Below are 23,599 nucleotides of genomic sequence, written 5' to 3' on the forward strand. Positions count from 1 at the left end.
AAATCATGGCGGTGTGCAACCTTGTAATATGGTCGTGGGATGCTGCCTGACCTCCAGGCTGGAGATGGCAGCTGGCTGGCAGGCCAGCACGTCTGCTATGACGCCCCAGACGTTAACTTGCCTGTGTCCTGCATGTACCTTTCTGGGACTTGTAATGTGGCAATCTTCACCGCCAGACCTTCAACGGTGTGGCCACCAACTCCACTGCGGCGGTACGCTGACCACCAAGCTCGTAATGAGGGCCAGTATATTCACACAGACATCCTCATTTCTGCTAGTCCCATTTCTCAATCCACATGCACAGATGGGATACTTTTACTCACTAAGCAGGGTAGTTATGTATCTGCAACTTCTTTTTCGGTGCTGCAATACTTTAGGCTACAATCTGATGCACATTGTGATTTTCATTAGATTGTAAATATCAACACAACCCTTTGCATCGGGTCTGATACAAAGTCTTTGTATATCTGGGCCCTGATATAATTTATGTGTGCAAAACAGTCCAATATATGATTCTGTAATCCACATAATAGAGTCACAATATTAGGAAAATTTGAATTTTTGATTCGTAATGCATGATGGGTGGAAATACGCTGGTATGCAGGTATTCCACAGTTATATGTTTAGAATCATAAGTGGTTATGTGGATGTTCATAGGAGAAGAACAAAGGGGGACCCAACATCATGTCTCTATGAGTATTTACCCATAATCCAAAAAAACATTTTCACTCCATTTACACACCTAAAGATACTCTTGAAAAAAAGGTTGCATAAGTAATTAAATTGGGTGGAAATATTCCCCAACAACTCAGTTTTTCAAGGTGGTGTAAAGCAGTAGGTATGTCAAGGAAAAAAATTGCTTCCCTTTGGAAAAGAAAATTAAATATGCACATTTTCGCCGGATTTACTCATACTGATTTTCCACCTTTTGAAAAAAATGCATAAATAAATATTGCCCATGAGGACTACTCCTGGAAATGTATGACTGTTGACAAACTACAAGAATACTCAGGTGCATGTCTACAAATTACCGAAAAGTTAGAAAACAGTTCCAGTCAAATTAGGAGATCTTCATCAGCATATTCCCGACTTTCAAGCATTTTTGGGAACTACGCCCTATCTTGTGAACTGAGATCTATAACATTCAGAATCGTTTGGTGGCCTTCTATGAATCACTGAACTTCGGGGAGGAGGACTTCTGAGGTGTATCTATTAATCCCAAGCAATTAATTCTTTAATTATGTTCAAATTCAAAACCATTGTGAATTGTTTGATTTCGTGTTTTTTATTGGCTATCTGTAGGCATCCACTCACATTGCATCTTGTGTGCAAAGTTCCTGAGTCTTGTTGCTTCAAGACATTATGATATGGTTTTCATACTGCTATAATAATTCGAAGATGCAAACTGTAATCTGAAGAGTTAGAGAAGAATTTTCAATTGAGAGGATGACATTTTAATTATATTTATTGTCATCTGATAATAATAAAAGGAAGCCCTTTTAGCCATTACCCACCCGTTGCCAGGCCAGTCTGCGTGATGACAAGCTACAGCTTAATCAAGGAAGCTGCCTCCTAAGCACACACTGATCTTATAGCTTGATTTGCCAGACGTTCTTTTTCAGTACTGCTTCGTTAAAAATCGAAGATTCCTTTAGTTTAATCCCATTCGGGTTCTTCTCCACAGTAACCTGACAGTTGTAAGCTTATTTAATAGGGTAGATCTATGATATTGCTGTAGCTGGTTCGTAATAATACTTCCACACGTTCTCTTGTCAGAAATAATTTAGTAATAAACAAGCAGGGTTCATTTTATGGACAGGGCACATTACTCTGGTCTGCACTGTGGTGCATTTTCAGGGTCGGACTGGGAGACAAAATAGGCCCGGTCACAAAAATAAAAATGTCCCCCATTAGTGAATTAGTTACCTGAAAAAGGGATCCATTTTTGCAGATAGGGGCAGTTTTGAACTTGTAAAGACATACTGTAGTTTTTTGTAAGGTATGGAACATGGCATGGATTTGAGCTTGCTGCAGGCAATGATTGCTTTAACATCAGGGAAATAAGCAGTAAAGAGTGGCCCAGCAGACCACAAAACATGCAAACAGGCAGCTGAAAAAAAGTCACACACACTGAGATGTCATGTCAGATCATTCCATCAGGCAATGCCTGATTGCCCAATAGGCCAGTCCGACCATGCGCACTTTTAACTCAGTCAGTTCGTCCTTTTACAAATAATGCACTGTCCACAGTGCAGCTGCACACTTGAAACGTTATGGGTGGCAGTGTATTAGCGAAGGCCAGACTGGCTGTTTGAATCAGTCATTTCTCCTCTCACCTTGCAGGTGACAAGTGGCTCCCATTTTAAAGGGGCGGCAGAGAAACCCCTCCAGGTGGGTGCAGTGAATTGAGTGACTGCACCTGGGTGCAGGGAGATAGGCCAGTGGTTTCCAACCTGTGGTCTGGGGACCCCTGTTGGTCCGCCAAGCCTCTTCAGGGGGTCCCCAATTGCTTTTAAATATTAACAGATTAGTAAAGTGTATATAAATAAAGTAGCTAAATGGACAATTGAAAATTATTTTTAAAAAGTACTGTAAATGTCAAGAAATTTAAAATTGGAGGCTAAAAGTTAAATTAATATCCTCAGGAACGTCAAACAGAATATAGTATCGACGATGTGTGGCTTCAATTGAATCTAGAAGAGCTCCAATCATCCTATTAAAATTGAAGATATATATATATATATCTTTATTTATCAGTGGAAATTGAATGAAATGTGTTATTTATTTCCTGCATGTGTTTGATGAACGCATTTTTTGTATTTTCTGTATATTGTTTTGCATTTCAAATCATCAACAATGTTTAGGCCGGGGTCCACGGTTTCCAGTCATGACTCAGTGGGAAGGTCCTTGGATTCCAATAATGATTCAGTGGGGGGTCCCCGGGTCCCAGTAATGATAAAGTGGGGGTCCACAGAGGTGAAAAGGTTGGGAACCACTGACTTAGGGGGTTCTCTGGGACATCCTTTGCAAGGGTGTCCTCTGTGAGAGCACTGACAGCTCCTTTGCTTCTGCGCCTGAAAAAGCAGAGCCAAATTGTCCACTCATTCCTTCATTTGCATGGTCCCACACACCTTTGACGACATGCTGGTGCTAAATGTGCACATACATGATCTATTTCGCACATAAAGCAATAAAAGCGTCCGTGGCCACTTCTGTAATAACAAAGTGTTCCTGTTGATGCAAAAAGCAGGCAGATGTGCCCATTGTGCCTCCGGGGCACTTTTGTTAATACTGCCCAAACAAGTGATTTCTCAATGGTGGCAGGTATGACACAATCACTAACAAAAATTGTATGTTTTTTTTTTGTTTTTTTATTTAAGCGAGTTTTTTTCTCAAATCCGTTTGAACTTGTTTTGCTAAATTACATTGTGATCATGGGTATTTTCCATGGCTTTTTCCCCACTCACTGAACTCATTGGGTATTTAAATATTTCATGCAAAGAGCTGTGATACAAAATCATTTGTTATCATTTACATTTAAGATGAGTTATGGACTTCCCCGCCCCATTCTCCGCTACTTTGCCTCATTCTGAGACTATGGAACCTCTTTGTTTCCAAATATGGTGCCCTAAGTGGCTCTTCAGGTGAAAACAGTTTGCAGCCCAGTTGCCTCAGGGCCTCTGGCTTTTCAGTACCAGAAGTTCTGCCCAGTATAGGGCAGGCCTTCAGATGCTGTTTTTTTTTGCTGTTTGTGACCGCCACGACAAGCACAGTGGTCATAAAAAAATAGTCAACAGTGACACCCATTGTCTGGGAGAAAACTCGCCTCACATCCAGCCCATTGTGATTTTTTACTGAAGCAAACTCCTTTATTGGATTTTTTCCTTGAAAGGCAACACAAAAATGCCAACAGAGCTCTTTGATATGGCGGCCCAGTCAGCAATACATTTTCACCAAAAAGTGCTCCATTTTGTCGGCTGGAGTGCATTTGACAATAATATCCCATCACCAGAGTTACAACTTTAAATACAGTGTGTTATCCTCTGCTGGATCGGTGTGGTGTTGTGGCCCTGCGATTATTTACAAAGATTTGGATTGCTTGCCATCTAAAACATGTCTGTTCTCCAATAAACATACTCTAGCTATATTTAATATTCGAGTTTGTAGTTAAATGGGATTTAAAGGTAATAATGCGAGTGTCTGTGTTTGAGTGACTAGACTCCTCGTTTTCTGTATCTTGAAGTCCTCGATATTCCCTCCACTTCTATCCCTAGTACTTGCTAGAAACTCCACTGATACCTCTTCCAGAGGTTGTCTGGTACAAGGAAGTGAATAGGAACCGAAAGAATAAGCAATTCCTAACAAAACTTGCTATTGTCTGCTCTTTCAAGTCCATACCTATTCGCCTGGGTAGCCTGTAGGTCTTTGCAATTCTTGCAAAGATGAAATAGGTGGGGCATAACATTTGCAAAACCCATTGCTCTCATGTTTTTCTGTCACCATATTGTCCGATACTTTATAATGGATAAAGTAACTATCAGATTCGTTTTTATCAAGCACATTATGTTACAGCCCTGGGTTTTTCATTTTCCAAATCATTGTTTTCAAGTGTCTTCGTGTTGTATCTGGCATCTCCCATGGCTGTAGTACCTGTGTATCCTGGGTCCAGCATCAATGACACGTGACCAGTGTCTCCTGGGGCAGTGTCAGCTGTCATCCCTCGAGTTTGGCACCCTTGCCATAAACGTGCCTCGCAGAGCTTGGTGTATATTGAGTAAACCTCGCCGCTCTAGGCAAGGGAAAGAGTGCGCCAGCTTTTCCAGGCCCTCTTGTGTTTTTTTTGCAATCCATAGAAGCTGCCATCTCTATTCAGATTATATCTAGTTTACAAAACAATGCTGGATGCTTACAGATTTGTAATAAAATCACTTCCTTTGCAGGCGATGGATGTGTCGTATCACACAAATTTTTGCTGCCTTCGTTTACCACTTGGTGCCCCTCATTTTTGTCACATTTTGCAGATACAGGATTCCTGTTGGGCTCCTGAATTACATACGTTCTTTTGCTTGCTCATTTCCTCGCAATAATCTTCGATGGCTTTGACTAGAAGCTTGCTTTTTCATCCTTTGGGAGTGGGTCAAGAAGGCAGTTGTCAACTGTCATGTGTCTAACGGTGCAGGGTGGTACTGCGGCTACTAAAATGTGTTCCCCGTGCCTTAGGCAATCTAAATCAACCAGAAAGGAGCCCTTGATGGTTTGAACAATTGGTTTAATTGACATGAATCAGCAACATAACTCCTAGAATGCAACAGGTTAGAAGAAAGTCCAAGATGGAAAAACTCTGTCTATCTCGATTTTTCTCCCACTGCAAAAACTGGTACTGGCTGTTGTTGCTCTACTGGTACTAGGAGCATGGCAGTGATTGGAGCCTGAACCAAAGAGCAGGTGAAAACATTTCACCTGGGAGAGAAGTAGGGGACAACCAGGAGAACATGTAAGGCATGTTAGGGATGCTATCCCCATAAAAAGCAGTTATCTCAGCAGTTGCTCATCTACAGGAAGTTCCATCACAGACACTTAGGGGGTCATTACGACCCCGGCGGTCGGTGTAATAGTGGTGGTAGTACCGCCATAAGTCTGGCGGTACCTACCGCCACTATTATGACACTGGCGGTTTGGCCAAAGCCAAACCGCCAAGTTAACACACCAACCGCCACGGTGGTAACGACCGCCGGGCTGGAGACCACAATCTCCAGCCCGGCGGCCGTCACTAGGCTGCCCATGGCATTTTGACCCCGCCCACCGCCATGGTTTCTGTACTGCCACGAAAACCATGGTGGCAGGCACTATCAGTGCCAAGGAATTCCTTCCCTGGCACTGATAGGGGTCTCCCCTGCCCCCCTCCCCACCTCAGAGTCCTCTCTCCCCTTCTCGACCCCCCGACATATACACACATACATGCACATACATACACACCCATACACACGTGCATTGCCACATTTACACATGCATGCATACATTCATACACACTCACAGCAACACTCACTAACATATATCCAGGCACACACGCAATCACATGACACAACATGCACGTACACACACACCCATTCATGCACATACGCATGACACATGCATTCACGAATTCAGACACAGACACAGTCTCACACACACACACACACACAAAACATCCCCCAACCCCCCTCTCCTGTCAGAGAACCCAACTTACCTGCTTGCAGGGGGTCCTCTGGCAGGAGACGAGACACGGTGCTGCTGCCAGCAGCAGCTTCCACCAGCAAAACACCGCCAGGCCATATTATCGCTCATGATACGGTCGGTGGCGTTCTGCTGGCGTGGCACTGCTGTTGGCAGCAGCGCCACCTTACCGCCGTCCGCCACCATGACCGTAGCTGGAATTCCACCAGCCTTATGGCGGAATTCTGGCTACGGTCATAATTCGTTGTGTGGTCAGTAGCCACGGTGACGGTATGTTGGCCGCCATCGCCGTGGCAGTAGGCAGCATTTGCCGCCAATCCCAAAATGAGTGCCTTATTGTTTAGATTGCTGCGTGCAAAGGTTTCAGGCCAATAATGAAATATTATATTTAGGCTTAATGACGACTTTTAATTATCCTGTCTATAAAACTTGAGAAGTTCCTTGATACTTTCCTGACCTTCTCACCATCTTGGGTCCTCCTCAAGGATCAACACTGTTTAACAGGATTGACCGTGCTTCTCAGTCCTCTCAAATTTAAAATGTCAACAACTAGCAAACAAGTATTTTGGGTAGCAGCAGCATCAACATAGAATGCTCTTCCTGCACCCTTGAGAAATCCAACCCTGCTAAGGACATTTTCAGGAAGCTTCTTAAGTCACATCTTTTCAGACGGCTCCTGAGCCAGTCAGTGCCTAATTTGTAACATAATAAATGTGGATGCCCAAAGCACTGCTTAAAAGACAGTGGACTGTTCTATTAAATGTCTCCTCACCGAATGGCAAGGTTGTATTTTCCTGATCCAGCTCATGCCTCTTTAATCTACTTCCAGACATACCCTACCCTTTCATCTCACTCTGGCAGGCTCCTGCTTTCTCCTTAGTTAACAGTTTTTCTGCCTTCTCTCCCTTCTTCTTTCCTGTTTATGTGTTTTCCCTCTCTTACTCTCAGGGAATGTGTGATAAGGAAAAATAAGTGCTAGTGGGCCCCATCAGCCCCAAAAATGAGTGCTGGTGGGCCCCTCCAGCAACCACCAGCATAATTTAAGCACTGGAGGCAGTAAAACATGGCTTTTCCAGGCATTCTTTGAATGTTTTACAGGCTCTCCTTACTGGGTTGGCTGTTCATCTTATTAATTGCTTTAATACTCTTCCCTGTCTCAATATATCTATCTATGTAGATAGACATATCAATATAGATAGAGATAGAGCTATATATATTCATGTATATATATATTTATATATATATATATATATATATATTTGCCACCAGTTGTCTTGTAGTTGCTGCTTGCATCTTCAAAGCAATGCACATACTTCACTGACGTGTTTCAACTGTAGCTTTTAGGCAGCAATAAAAAAGTCAAGTAAGTCTTGTGATTATGTTTCTGCTACAAAAGGATCAGATTTTTGTCTAGTGGCAGTTTTGATGCAATAAAGAAGCGCAGAAGGTTTATATGCCTACTGCAAAGAGCAAATCTGTATTTTATGTAAATAGCTGAGTACATTAGTAAAGTCAGCCATTACCTGCGCTATAATACAAATGAAATGTATGTGCTGGGATGGCTATGGAGAGATGAAGGGCACTTCTGCTGGGTGGTAGTGAGGGAATTCGAGGAGGAGGACATGGGAGTAGGAGCACCAATAATGATTGTTGGACTGGGCACTGGAGGTGCTAAAGACTGTGACGTTTGGTATGTGACAAGGTGTTTTTTGAGTGTCTTGAAAGAACATGCTGATTGAGGGAAGAAGCGAAGGTACGGTGACCTCTACTGTTGCACATATCACACACACACACCAGCAATTTTGTGACTGTCTATGTAGGCTAGTGTTTTAGAGCAACAGTTTAGCCAGTAGCAAAGATGGCATTTCGTTGGATGACTGCTGCTCACGCCCTCACTCAGGTTATAGAGGACAGCTCTGACATAGGATCAGAGACTGAGACAGCAGATACTGAGACAGCATTTGAGGGCCAGGATAATGGCGCAGACTCTGGGAGTGATTTTTCAGTCAGAGGAGTCCCATTCGATAACTCCACTTCCAGTAATTATGAGAGAGGTGATGAGGACAGTCCTGCTGTCCCTTTCTCAAGCACAGTCTGTGCAATGGGACAATAGCGGGTTAGCCCAACCCAGAGAGCAGGTGAATGCGGCGGCATGCACAGAGAAAGAGTGCTCTTTTGGGAGCTCCCCAATTAAGTTCAGCCCCAAATTCCACCACCTAAATCGTATTGTGGAGACATCAAAATTATATATCACAAAACAAACTGGTTTTGTAAGGCAGGAACCTGTGTTTTTGTTCCCGGGCTCGGCGGCCATATAGGGAAACATACTAAACCCAGACATTTCTGGAAACTAGACATCCGGGGGAGTTCACAGAGGTGTGACTTGTGTGGATTCCCCAAAGTTTCCTTACCCAGAATACCCTGCAAAGTTGAAATGTTGAATAAAAACTCTTTTTTCTTGCAATTCTGCCACACAAACTACAGGAATATGCTGGGATCCACAAAATTCCTACCACCCAGTGATTCCTCACCTGTCATGATAAAAACACTACCCCACTTGAGTGCCTGTACCTAGTACCTGCGTCAGGAATGGATCAACCCAGGGTCAACAGTTGGCTCATGTAAGGACCAACATTGATCGCTGTGTGATCTATTCCTGTCACAGGCACTAGGCCTACCCACACAAGTGAGGTACCATTTATATCAGGAGACTTGGGGGAATGCTGGGTGGAAGGAAATTTGTGGCCCCTCTCAGATTCCAGAACTTTCTATCACCAAAATATGTTTGCCAAATATTGAGGTTTGCAAAGGATTCTGGGTAACAGAATCTGGTGATAACCCCACATGTCACCCCATCTTGAATTCCCCTAGGTGTCTAGTTTTAAAAAATGCACAGGTTTGGTAGGTTTCCTTAGGTGCCGGCTGAGTTAGAGGCCAAAATCCACAGCTAGGCACTTTGCAAAAAACAGGTCTGTTTTCTTTGGGAGAATGTGATGTGTCCACTTTGTGTTTTGAGGCATTTCTTGTCACGGGCGCTAGGCCTACCCACACAAGTGAGGAACCATTTTTATCGGGAGGCTTGGGGGAGCGCTGGGTGGAAGGAAATTTGTGGATCCTTTCAGATTCCAGAACTTTCTGTCACCAAAGCAAGAGGAAAAGGTGTTTTTTTGGCTAAATTGTGAGGTTTGCAAAAGATTCTGGGTAACAGAACCTGGTGAGAGCCCCACAAGTCACCCCATCTTGGATTCCCCTAGTGTCTAGTTTTAAAAAATGCACAGGTTTGATAGGTTTCCTTAGGTGTCGGCTGAGCTAGAGGCCAAAATCCATAGCTAGGCACTTTGCAAAAAACAGGTCTGTTTTCTTTGGGCAAATGTGATGTGTCCATATTGTGTTTTGGGGCATTTCCTGTTGCGGGCGCTAGGCCTACCCACACAAGTGAGGTACCATTTTTATCGGGAGACTTGGGGGAACGCTGGGTGGAAGGAAATGTGTGGCTCCTCTCAGATTCCAGAACTTTCTGTCACCGAAATGTGAGGAAAAAGTGTTTTTTGGCCAAATTTTGATGTTTGCAAAGGATTCTGGGTAACAGAACCTGGTGAGACCCCCACAAGTCACCCCATATTGGATTTCCCTAGGTGTCTAGTTTTAAGAAATGCGCAGGTGCCGGCTGAGGTAGAGGCCAAAATCTACAATGTAAAAATGTGATGTGTCCATGTTGCATTTCCTGTCGCCAGCGTTACGCCTGACCACGCAAGTGAGGTACCAATTTTATCGGGAGACTTGGGGGAACACACAAGTGTTATTGCCCCTTGTCTTTCTCTACATTTTATCCTTCCAAATGTAAGACAGTGTGTAAAAAAGATGTCTATTTGAGAAATGGCCTGTAATTCACATGCTGGTATGGCCACCCCGGAATTCAGAGATGTGCAAGTAACCACTGATTCTCAACACCTTATCGTATGCCCATTTTGGAAGTACAAAGGCTTTCTTGATACCTATTTTTCACTCTTTATATTTCAGTAAATGATTTGCTGTATACCCAGATAGAATGAAAACCCATTGCAAGGTGCAGCTCATTTATTGCCTCTGGGTACCTAGGGATCTTGATGAACCTACAAGCCCTATATATCCTCATAACTAGAAGAGTCCAGCAGACTTAACGGTATATTGCTTTCAAAAATCTGACATTGCAGGAAAAAGTTACAGAGTAAAACGTGGAGAAAAATGGCGGGTTTTTTTTGGCTCAATTTCAATATTTTTTTATTTCAGCTGTTATTTTCTGTAGGAAAACCTTGTAGGATCTACACAAATGACCCCTTGCTGAATTCAAAATGTTGTCTACTTTTCAGAAATGTTTAGCTTTCCAGGATCCAGCATTGGTTTCACACCCATTCCTGTCACTAACTGGAAAGAGGTTGAAAGCACAAAAAAAAGTACAAATGGGGAATGTCCCAGTAAAATGCCCAGATTGTGTTGAAAAATGTGGTTTTCTGATTCAAGTCTACCGGTTCCTGAAGGCTGGGAAGATGGCAATTTCAGCACAGCAAACCCTTTCTTGATGCCATTTTCAGGGAAAAAACCCCAAGCCTTCTTCGGCAACCCTTTTTTCCTATTTTTTTTTTTTTAAACGAAATTATTGCAGTATAATGGCTAATTTCTTGGTCTCCTTCAAAGAAACTCACAAACTCTGGGTACCTTTAGAATCCCTAAGATGTTGGAAAAAGAAGATGCAAACTTGGTGTGGACAGCTTATGTGGACAAAAAGTTATGAAGGCCTAAGCACGAACTACCCCAAATAGCCAAAAAAGGGCTCAGCATTGGGGTTGTGGGGGGGAGGCCCAGCAGCTAAGAGGTTAAAGAACCTCCAACAACTGAAGTATTTTAGTCAAGTGCCCACATAAAAAAACACACATGATTCTTGAATAACGCTTATGATCTGTATGATAAGACCACTTAACCTCTCCAGATTCAAGTCTAAGATGTCCTACGAAACCAGGAAATGCACTAGGACCAGAACATTTTTCTACCCTGGGTTACGTGCATGTTAGAAAATTTTCATGTGATACATGGGTCTGGTAGTTCAGGTGAATAATGCATTCACTGCAAAAATCTGTGTTTGACCCCCATGATAACGGGTTAAAATCCTGGTTGGTCCAGTCATCCTTTCTTTGTCAATAAAATGAGTACCCTTCAGTTGGGTAACAATAAAAATCTGCTATTCAGTGCCAAGATGCCACTCAGCACATGCCAAATATACTTGTAGATGCTGTGTTACCCTTTGAAGGGTATTGGCTGGTTCTGTAATTTGGGCTTAAAGATATTGTATGCATGCAGAACCTACTAGTGCAGAATAGATACATCAGGGAGTGGCATATCAACCAGAGACCCTCAAATACATAGAGATTTGGACTACCCCTGGAAATGACAAATGGGCATCAAGTTGAGACCACTATGGGATTGTGCCCACTTCCAACTAATAAACTCAAATACACATTCGAGTGATGTCTTTATGAGGTCTCCTGTAGAGTTATCCAATAGAATAGTGAAGCTGAAAATGTTTTTGGGACAGAATATTGTGTCAGAAATATTGAGGACCAAAATATCGAGGAGGCAAGTGCAAATAGGCAAGCGTAGATTTACAATTCTTAACTCCCCGACTATGTACCTTAAAGATATATATATATATATATATATATATATATATATATATATATATATATCAACAAGGTGCATGTATGTGGAGTTAAGTATACTAAAACTTTGCTTTCTCCTATAAACTTACTTTCAAGATATTTTTGCCCTCCACGTTCGTGACACAATTTTTTGTTCACATAATATTTTTGACTCAATATTTTGTCCAAACACCCTCCTATAGTCTAGATACCTTCTCTGTTTACAAGCAATGTTTCCATTGCAAAAATGTCTCTCTCTCAATGTGCACATCTTTTCATATTCTAAGAGCTTCTTTTAACCATTTTTATCACCAAGTTCTTTTTTTGGCATAGCAAACTTCACCACTCAAGTTTCGTCAGATCATCATTATGTGTATCAAGGTGACCATTGGCCGGGCCTTTAAAATTAACTTGAGTTCAGGACTCGAAGTGGGTGTTTCCATGTATCTCCATCAACGCAAGCCTATTGTAATGCATTTGAAGATGCATTTCTTGAACTTATAATTGTGTATGATCAAGGCTTTAACTTTTTACTAAACAGGATTGAAACTACTGTACTAAACAAGATTGAAACTACTATACTGCTGGCGCCATGGCCATTGGCATTGCATTATTTATGGATACTAGTCAGTTATTTTATCAAAATAACAACACTCTTAGGCATGCAGTCAATTTATAGGTCACGCCATGCTTTGCTTCACACTTTACTCCCCAATAAAGGCCCAGTAGCTCCATGTCCTATCTAGAGCTCAGCAATGTGGGAGCAATCAGGTTACAAACTAAGTAAATATAGCATTGGCAAAGTCACTATGTCTGTCCTTGACAAGCATGTTGGAAGGTGATATTTATTGCAAGCATTTGTCACAAAAATAAAAAACAAAAAAAAGGAAACATGCAGTGCTTAATTTGACCCGATGGTTTCCAAAACTCGGCTTCAACACTTAATTGTCTACACCGTCACTTATGACACATGGTGGTGCTGTTTGTCTAATTTTTTGATGAGCACAACAGTTAATTAATAATCCAATATCCATTAAAAATTACTAATACCTGTCTCCCAAAGCTATAATAATAGAATGGGTGGTAGGTATTAGTCATGTTTATTTATACTAAACATCTGAATTGTCACAAATATTGTAGTGTGATTGTTGGTTGTGTTGCCACTGTCATTGGTAGCCACAATGGGTGGTGCAAGCTGCACTGGCCTCTTGAGAAGGGCCCTGGCACTCTTTTTTTTTTTTTTTTACAAATTAAACACTGGAACAACAACATTACCTAAACAGAAAGGCCAAATGGTTGCAATCAACAAATAAAAAAAGTAGTATACAAAATATTTTAACATCTTCATTGCATACAATTGAATGGAAGAATGTGGGTGCTTCGTAGCAAGGAGTTATACTTAGAGCAGGCAAAGAAACCCTGTTTAATTTTAAAGCAAATCACAGGATTGTTATCCACACAGAGAAACAAGCGTGGCTTAGAAAACAAATGCATTCTAAAGAATAGGAAGAACAATAATTGGCCAAATAAAATATTGGACCTTATATCTCACTACTTTTCCTATGTGATTAGTGTAAAATGTTACTTAGTGCAAGGAATCTCTGTGGTGTATGCTTTTGGGGGCAAGGCCATATTTAAACGGCATTTGAGCAGAACAATGGAGATTGGCTCACCACAAAACCCACTATGTAGGCACATATATTTATGCATTTTTATGACACGAGGATGGTTAGGCAGCTGATGCTCTGTAAAGTCAGGACCGCAAATATAAGCGCCCTTTCTCCTCGTAAAGGCATTTTTGATTTTAAAAATAAAATTGTGTATGAAAAGGTTAATTGTTACTAATGCCCTTGATTTCGATCATTTAGGTCTGTGGCAGCCTCTTCCTTAAGGAGTCAAAGCATGTATTCCACCCACTCCTCTACATGCCCGGTTTTAAGGCGATGCGACCGGTGCAGCTGCACCGGGCGCTAACTTTAATGGTGACGTGTGGGTTTAAAAGCACGTGAACTTCCTTGTGCACCTTGCAGTTTCTGGCAACAATAAAAATGTCAAGATAACTTTTGTGATTAATGTTACAGTTGGTGAGAGATGAAATTTTGTCTAGTGGCAGTTTTGACTCATAAAGTAAGGCAGAGGAATGACATGAGTGCTGCAAAGAACACGTACTATGCAGATCACAAAACTGAAGCCCATATTTCTACTTTTTGATGCAAACCAGTGCCGGCGCTGGTTTGCGTCAAAAAAATTTACAGCTGGCTAACGCCATTCCTACGCACCATGTGGGCGCCTTATTTAAGGATTGACGTTAGCCGGTGCTGAGGGCTGGTCAGAGTAAAAAAAATGACTCAAACTAGGCAGCGCCGGTGTAGGGGAAAATGGGGGTTGTGCGTCAAAAAACGGTGCAAGTCAGGCTTGAGTAAAAAATCATGGCTCAAACCGGACTTGCGCTATTTTTTGACGCACAACCCCCATTGAAATGACTCCTGTGTTAGCAAAGACAGAAGTCCTGCCCCCTTGCCCAATGGCCATGCCCAGGGAACTTCTATCCCCTGGGCATGGCCATTGGGCACAGTGGCATGTAGGAGGGTCCAAATTAGGCCCCCCTATGCCACCTTAAAAAAATTAAAACAAATACTTACCTCAACTTACCTGTACTTACCTGGGATGGGTCCCCCCATCCATGTGTGTCCTCCTGGGGTGGGCGAGGGTGGCAGGGGGTGTCCCTGGGGGCAGGGAAGGGCACCTCTGGGCTGCTTCCATGGTCTGAGACCATGGAAGTGAGCCCACAGGTCCCTTAACACCTGCCCTCACCCAGGCGTTAAAAAACGGCGCACATCATGCTGTGTGCTGTTTTTTAAGGCCCGCCCCCTCCTGTGTGTCAAAATGACGCAGGAGTATAAATAAGGCTCACAGGCCTTAAAGTCATTTTTTGGACTGGAACACCTACCTTGCATGTCATTAACGCAAGGTGGTTTCCCGCATCCAAAAAATGACGCACACAGAGGTTTTTTGACATCCGCGAGGTTGGGCGTCATAGTTTAAATATGGGGCAAGGTTTGCTCCGAATGTGCATCCAAATTTTTGACGCACATTCGGCTCAAACAGAGTATAAATATGCCCCTGAGTGTGAGGGAACTATGAGTGGCGCTTTAAAAATATGAATTGTATGTCTGACAGGTAGTAGGGAGAAATGAGGGACACTGTCGGGTGGTAGTAAGTGAATCCGTAGAGAAGGAGGTCATTGGGGAGAGGGGATGCGCGCCTAAAAAACACTGTCGCACCGGGCGCCAGCAGACCTAAAACCAGCCCTGCTCTTCTAGCTCCTAAAAGTCCTGCCATCGGGCGAAAGGGGAGGAATGACTTTGATAAAAAAAAAAAAAAAAGACACAGACCACATTCCAAAGGAGTATGCGGAATTTTAACATATCAGCTGTTTCTTTTCGGAAGCAGCGCGCTCCCTCTTGCGGCAGGAAAAGGCATACTCGCATGGAAAGCAAACCGCAAGCACGACGTTAATGGAGAGGGGACTTTCCAATTTGGTCGTATTCTCTGTCATTGAAATCCATTTATCGCAGCTGAACATTTCAGCTTTAAATCAAGTAATTTTATATCGCATAATGGGTGCGAGAACACGCATCAGCTGAAAGGTCAATGGTACATCCTGTAATTGTATCACTCTGCTAACTGCGCATTTATTGCTCCGAAGTAATGAAAGTGGAGGTTGCAGTGTATTAAAAAGATTCACAGGAAATAGCAAAAAAGAACCTTCCTGGGATGGACTTCTTATCTCACGATATACCGAGGATCAGAAAAATTCCAGCAAATGAGCTTTATGTTTAAAAAAAAAAAAAAAAAATTACACCTTCACTTTGGTTTACCAGAGTGCAGAGAAGCTAGAGGTCGGCATTTTGTGGAGAGACACAAAGGTACATTTCTGAAGAATCGTTTTTTTAGTCTAAGCAATATGTAGTACAGACAGGAAATATATTTTAGGAAATATATAAATGGCCGTATTGAAATATTTTTTAGTTTGCCACCGGTTTCATCTACTTCTCCAGCTACATATTGCTCCCATTAGTTAAGCCCCACTCATTCTGCGCCTTTTCCTGACATAGTGTATCAGGGACTGCGGCGTGAACAGCTTGGCGCAAAGCTGCATACCGGTTTTATGCGATTGTATTTAACTTCTAATTTCTCCTTGGTAGTTCACAACCATAAAGCATTTACCAGTGATAACAAAGGATTTTCGAAAGGCAAGCCCTTAAACCAATGATAGTGTTGGCGTGCGGTGGGAGTGTTTGAAAGCCCACAGGTAGAGTACACGAGGCCAGAGCGCTTGCACGCTCACACAAAAAATGTGTCACAAAGTCCATATATCCAGCTCAGAAAACAGTGGCCAGTAACTGTGTCTGTTTCAGAGCAGTGCTTTCTGTTCGGAGAAACTTTAAGTTAAATGTATGCGCCCTAGACGTTTGAGTCATGTGGGCGCCTCTTGGAATCTAAAGTTAGCCAAAAAAAAGACAAGCTGACTGGTCCTGTGTCATGGAATAATAATGTGGGAACTGCACAGGAAGCAAACACTGACCTAATTTCTGGCTTTTGTGAGTCCATGAAGCCACGTCAGTGGCTGTCCCTGCATTGGGGTGCAGAACGTTTGGAGAGATATAATGTGGCTTTGGCGCAACTGCCCCTTCGCTATAGTAGAAGTGGCCTTTTTGACACAAAATGAGGGCCTTGCCCCCCACTATTAGTAATGATATTGCAGCAGCAATTTTCCTATTCAAAAAACTGCCTGGCCTCTGGAGTCATTGCAATCAAGAATGGAAACACATCAGTTATTATCCCGGCGTGTGTGCCTCAGTGTGTTCTGCTGCGGAGCCTGGCAAATTCCTGCCTAAATTAGGCACCGAGAACAAGCCTTATAAAGCAATTCTACTCTCGCCCAATATCACAGAAGTAGAATCTCAAATTGTTCTAGCCACAAAAAGGAAATCAGAGAATTATGTTTGTGAGCCACTACATTGTGAGATCTGCTCCCTTTGCTGGCCTTTACACCAAAATTCATGTTTTTTCCATCATTGAAAGCTTTGCAAATCGATATGCAACAAATGATTATTGCTTTTATTTTTGTTTGTAGGCTGTATTGAGTGTTTTGTGCTTGGTTAGTGGATTTCCTTGAAGTACTCCTTGAGGCAGTAGGCTAGCAATTCATGCACGCCATTGCAGTGACGTGAACCTGGATTACATATAGATCTTACAATTTGGTCTAAAGATTTCAGTTTTTCCATAATGCTGTTTTGTCAGACCAACATGCCGCTATCAACCCCTCAATGACTGGCCAAGTTCAATACGAAAGGAGAACACAATTCTTTCAAATGCATAGGACCAAGAACTTTAATTCATATTAAATAGTCTATCTTAAGTTTAACACACCCAAGTAGAGCACATGCTAAGGTGCAGCCAGTTCTAGTCCAGAAGAAAGTCGGATCGGGGTCAACAAATTACAGCTTTAGGACTTTTCCCCTTGCTCTTTGCCAAGCTAATGTCCGAGTGGCTGCAAAAATTACCTGCTCACCTTTAGAGGGTGTGAAAAAAAGCCCAATATGTCGGTAGAAGCTCCGTTTCTTAAATAGTATCAAACCGTTCCGCCTAACCCGCACCGTTTGTGCCACAGTGCAAGCACTTGTTCTTTTACACACTGACATGGGCAACACTGTTCGTGGCCTTTTCGATTCCACCCTCACCCCCCCTCAAGACTGCGAACTATGCGCATTCCTACCTCATAGAATATAGGAGTAATAAGCCACGAGTACTACAAAAGGACTACAAAGGACGTCAGACCTACTCATCACACAGTTTTGGGAAATTTGGCCCTGTGTCTTTCTTGTCACTGTTATTTTACTATCGAAAATACACAAAACATCGGTCATTTTTGTAAAGGTTTAAGTGGTTCATTTGTAATCTTGACTCCTTCCGGGAGGCCTACTTTAGTTTGAAGAAGTCTACTCCTTAGAAGCAGTATTGTCTTGTACCATAAGGCTCCACTGAATATGTTCACTGGCTCCACTGAATATGTTCACTGACTTCACTGAGTATTTTCACAGACTCCACTGAGTATGCTCACTGGTTTAACTGAACATGTTCACTGGCTCCACTGAGTATGTTCACTATGTTTTTAGCCTGGCCCGTCCTATCGGGAAAAAGTCCATAACTCCCTTGTCGGAGACTTATAGGAAACATTTCTCCCCATTTTACTGTATGGCTCTAGCCTGCGGGCTATGGTAATGCTAAGCCCCTTCAAGGAGTGCACTTTTGGGAGGGCCACCTACCTGCTCCACCCATATTGCCCATCAGGAACTGGGATGGAGAGTGTAGAGGATGCTATTAATTTAGCTCCCCTAATGCTGTGGGGCGCTATATGGACCAGCCCACATGCTGGCTTCAATAGAGAAATTGTTCAGGATTTTCTGAAACTTGACAAGTCGGCTTACATCCCCTGGCTCTAATATGTTAAGTCGGAGCTGTGTGCCCTGGGAGAGCCACAACGTTTTGATCATCCTGATGGGATCCTTAGACAAGATCTGCTTTGTGTAAAGTCCCTGTTCAAACAAAAAAAGACAAACCACTAGAGAGAAAGTCGAATTCTCTAAAACCACAGTTAGACAATAGCCACCTCCCATGTGTCATCATGGATGGCTCCATACTTGACCTGGATTGACTCCTCCTGGGAGAGAATGCTGCTCACATGATTTCACTTGGGCTTCATGAGATGGCACTTCTGCTTTCCACTAGGTCAGTTTGAGGCAGCCAGCATTGCAACATACCCATGGGTTGAAGTGTCACCCGAAGCCTACTACATTTTACATTCTTTTTTAAGTTCTACCAGGAATTTAGCAGGCTGTATTTGCTTCATCAGGTTAACAGTAGTGTTAATCAGACCTTACTGGCCACTTTAGAACCTCTCCAAACCTTGGAATCGCCCTCGGACTGTGTTATAGTTGGCCTCCTCCTGAAATGTTCTGCAAAAAGGAGGAACTCATTGCTGTTTCAATTCTTTTTTTTCTTAGCTGATTTTTTTTTGTTCAAATGCATTTTGGTGTTGCCTATTTATTTGGTTATGTTTTAATAATCTCCAGTCTGTGCAGTGGTTGTAGTGGCCTAAGACATATTAACCATATCGATTTACAATGATCATTGATGGTTTATTTAGGAATATTTTGTACCGTACTGTATTTTTAATTTACTTTGCATTACTGTGTATTTATTGCACTTTTATGGCCATATTCTTGGCCAAAATAAAGATTTTAACAAACAAATAAACAAACAAACTTCATAACGTGTTGAAAATTTGACACCCTCAAATTAAACAGGGTGTCATCATCATGTAGTAAGTCTTTTTGCCACTTTGATAAAGTATCAAAAACGAAATGTGTGAAACAGTGCTGAAACCATGTAGTTTTGAAATATATTTCAGATCTTTCAGGCTTCCCAGTTCCATGCATGAGTAGCTCATCCATTTTAGGGTTTTCTCTTGGCATTCTGAGATTTGTATTTCTGTTTGTCCCATTTTAAAATTAGAAGTACAAGTCACAGAGTTTATAAAATAGAACTGGACAGAATGAACCACTTACACACTGACAAATATACCACTCAAAGATTGTGGTGTTTTAGTAACTTAGGGCCTGATTTAGAGTTTGGTGGAGAGGTTACTCTGTCACAAACTTGACTGATATCCCGTCCATCGTATTATGATTTCAATAGGCTATAACGAAATGGTAATACATCGGAAGGGGTCTCCATCACATTTATGACGGAGTAAACCTCTCTGTCATACTCTAAATCAGGCACTTAGGGCCTGATTCTAACTTTGGAGGACGGTGTTAAACCGTCCCAAAAGTGGCGGATATACCACCTACCGTATTACGAGTTCCATAGGATATAATGGACTTGTAATACGGTAGGTGGTATATCCGCCACTTTTGGGACGGTTTAACACCGTCCTCCAAAGTTAGAATCAGGCCCTTAGTCCTTGGCTATCAAGTAACATTGTAAAATAGTACTTAAAGCTCCCTTTGCCAAAGGAGAAATAATTTAATGCAATGACACTTTGAATTCAGTACCAGGTACTTAGTTGTGACTTACACGCATTTGCGGGAGTAAAAAATGCCCTTGACTCACAAAGCTTTTTTTCATGACAAAGCCTATCCTACTCTTTAGTAAATCATGTCTCCAAGACTGAAGTAGTACACAACTACTCATAGAAAGTAATTTGTGGCTTGAGTCTTATGTTATTAGAAGGTAGAGCTGCATTACTTATTTTCCTATTTCTGGATTTCACAAGAATTACGTAGAATATATCTGACTGCAACCTCAAGGGGAGTCTTTGTGGTACTGCAACTGCATAGTCACAAATGGTGACTTGTACTACAATCCCATCAATATAGAATTGGCACAGCAGAGGCTCTGCATACAAAGAAGTGTGTGCAAAATGTCTGCTGCACATGACATGGCTGTAAACTCCGGTGTTGTTTAACTATTAGAATGCCTCCTATGATATGTTGAATACCTAATAATTAGGACTAACCATGAGTATGTACATTTGTTCATTGTTTCAGATTTGTATGTACAATCTTTTTATTGAATATGTTTCTTTCTATTTCAGGAACTTCTATTACATCACTATGCTTAGAGATCCAGTTTCACGCTACTTGAGCGAATGGAAGCATGTCCAAAGAGGTGCCACTTGGAAGGCCTCCCTCCATGTATGTGACGGAAGAAGCCCAACACCGGATGAGCTCCCAACATGCTACCCGGGAGATGATTGGTCTGGAGTTAGTTTGCAAGAGTTCATGGATTGCGGCTACAATCTGGCTGACAACCGTCAAGTCCGTATGCTGGCTGACCTAAGCCTTGTCGGCTGCTACAATTTGACTTTTATGAATGAAAGTGAAAGAAATGATATCCTTCTGCAGAGTGCAAAGAACAACCTTAAGAACATGGCCTTTTTCGGACTCACAGAGTTCCAGAGGAAAACGCAATATCTGTTTGAGCGGACATTCAATTTGAAGTTTATTTCTCCATTTACTCAGTTTAATACAACAAGGGCCTCAAATGTTGATATTGATGAATGGTCACGCAGGCGCATAGAGGAGCTAAACTATCTTGATATGCAATTGTATGAGTATGCCAAGGACCTCTTCCTTCAGCGCTTTCAGTTCACCAGGCAGCAAGAACACCAGAGAAAAAGGCAAAAGCGGAGAGAAGAACGACGGCTCTTAAGAGAGCATAGATCCCATCAGTGGCACAAAGAAGAGGAACCTTCAGAAGTGACAGCCACTGAGGACTACAATAGCCAAGTAGCAAGATGGTGACACTATTTTCTAATTTGATGCAAATTATTGGAACAAACATTTTGATATTTTGAGAAGAGTTTGGTGAACAAGGAAAATCTTGAGAAAGGGCAATGGCCATACTTCAAAGTTTCTTCGGTGTCTTTAATAATTTTGCTTAAAAAATTTAAACCTTTGTGTGTTTCTAACTCGTTAACATCCTTTATGGAGAATTTAAGGCAAAGAGTAAAATTGGAGGCATTCCTATATTCATTGCATCCCGAATATGAAGAGCCACTGCATAAGTGAAAAAGACATGACTGTTTCACCAAACACCATGTTTTATTGGACGTTGGGAATGAGTGTGAGACAGCTAACACTGTTTTCATTGTTATCATTCCCTACACTGGAAGTTGTCCAAGTATATGTTCCCTGTACTCAAAAATAAAATTGGACATCAAAGAGAATGTAACATTTCATATAAGGTCAGATTGTGTAACATTATTTCCATGTACAAACAGTTCATATTTATACGTAGCAGTGTATCATATTTTCCAATGTCTTTGTTCATTTCTTTTAAAAAAACAACCCTCATTTTGAAAATGTTTTTGCTTTACAATTGGCTTAGTTTGTTGGTGTGTTTGTAGCTGCAAAGTATTTTTTCTTCAGAGAAGCAAGATTAAGCCCCAGTATTGTTTGTTTCTTTAGTATGGATAAGCATCAGCCTGTCTGAGACATTCTTGTGTTGCAAATCATTTAAAATAAATTGAGGTTCCAAAATAAATGCAAAAAATGCAGATTAGAACAGTTCTGATTCTGTAATATTTGATCTAATACTTAGCTGAACTGTATTGTACTGATTCATCAGTGACTGCAACATCAGAAAAGCCAAAACATTTATTAATTGAGTGAACAGCAAGAGGTATACTAACAAACTTAAAAGGATAATCATGTTCATAATTTAAAGGAATACAAATCAGATTTTAATGAAACTTCAACATACAAGTTGCCTGTATAAATTTACTTTAGCTGTGTAGAAATCGCCTTCAAATGTTAAAAAATCATAGAGTGAAAATTGCTTAGCTATCATGTTTATTTGTTTATATAGTTTAGTTCAGTTACAACCTTTGACCCCTTTGGAGTCAGTGTTTGGACAAAACTGACAATGCTTTGACAAAACTAGATATTACTTAAAATGACTAACACTGGTTGAGTTAAATATTCTACAGCATCAGAGACAGAAAAATGGCCCAGCAATAGCCCTTTGATGTTATCCTTTTGGTGTTTCAATTCCAACCACCAGTGTGAAAATGTGATTGCCACAAATATAAGCAATTGTTAAACTTAACCTTTTCTCGTGCATAAGAATCTTAAACACGGGGGTACACCAAATAGTGGAACTCAAACACATGTACATGCACACGTGTGGATAGATCTGCACCCATGAATGTGACCCACAGCACAGACAAACATGAATAAATAGAGGTATGCTCACAGAGATACATAGAAATACAGTGGAAACAATAGACATAAACAGTCCCCAATTTACACAGACAACACAAATTCTAACACTACAAAGATTGACCATCTAAATACAGACACACATAAAGTAGTGTAAAACACACAAGCAAGACGGATGGATAGAAAATAAATGTATCTGGAGTTCATGATGATGTCATATTGACTTAATTTATCACTTTCCAGGCCATACATGTTATAAATGACAACAATATGTTATAGCTTGTGTTGAAAAGTTGGTTACAAAGTTCAGGTAGTGTTTGCACAGTCTGCATAAAATATGATTCTGAATAACTGGAGAAGGCTTCTGATTTCCATTCTACTGTCAGGACATCTAGTAATAAAAATGTACAACAGTTCCATTTGTAAATGGGGAAGTGATAATAGTAATTGTGAAATATATATAATGTCATATTGAGAAAAAGAGGTATCTCAAAGAAGTATTCACTGAACTATGGAAAAAGAAAATCATACATCACACCACATTCAGAGAGGCTTGCCTTCAAATGCACACAAGCTATTACAGTGACTGCTCAACCCCATGATGGATACTGTCAGGTTGGCACTGTTTTAAAGAGAACCCATCGCGAATAAATTGAAACCCCATACTTAAAGTGAAACATTTAAATATAAAGTCTACAATGTTTCATTCCAGTTTCACCCAATTGCCCTTCTTCTATGTGCAATAGATTTGCAATGGTTTGCCATGTATGAGACTACAATAGCTAAAAGGTGTGGTAGGGTGAAGTTGCAAATAGTTTTTTGCAGCCTTCATAAAGATCTATAGACCACTTTGCAAGTTTGGGAACTTTTTCACTGTACCACTTCCACATGAAAACTGTGAAACTATAGCACAAATGTAAC

The 23,599-nt window shown here is 41.4% G+C and overlaps 1 protein-coding gene across 1 annotated transcript in view; it reads left to right on the plus strand.

Annotated features, from left to right (window-relative positions):
• LOC138249536 (heparan-sulfate 6-O-sulfotransferase 3-like) overlaps positions 1-21,767 on the plus strand; it is a 64,904-nt gene extending 43,137 nt beyond the window's left edge. The window contains exon 2 of the mRNA XM_069203486.1: positions 20,551-21,767. Coding sequence (XP_069059587.1) covers positions 20,551-21,259 — 709 coding nt within the window. The 3' untranslated portion in view covers positions 21,260-21,767. The remainder of the gene's footprint in view (positions 1-20,550) is intronic.
• The last annotated feature ends 1,832 nt before the right edge of the window (positions 21,768-23,599 follow it).

The sequence above is a fragment of the Pleurodeles waltl genome, chromosome 8, assembly GCF_031143425.1.
Source record: "Pleurodeles waltl isolate 20211129_DDA chromosome 8, aPleWal1.hap1.20221129, whole genome shotgun sequence".
NCBI classification, from domain to species: domain Eukaryota; kingdom Metazoa; phylum Chordata; class Amphibia; order Caudata; family Salamandridae; genus Pleurodeles; species Pleurodeles waltl.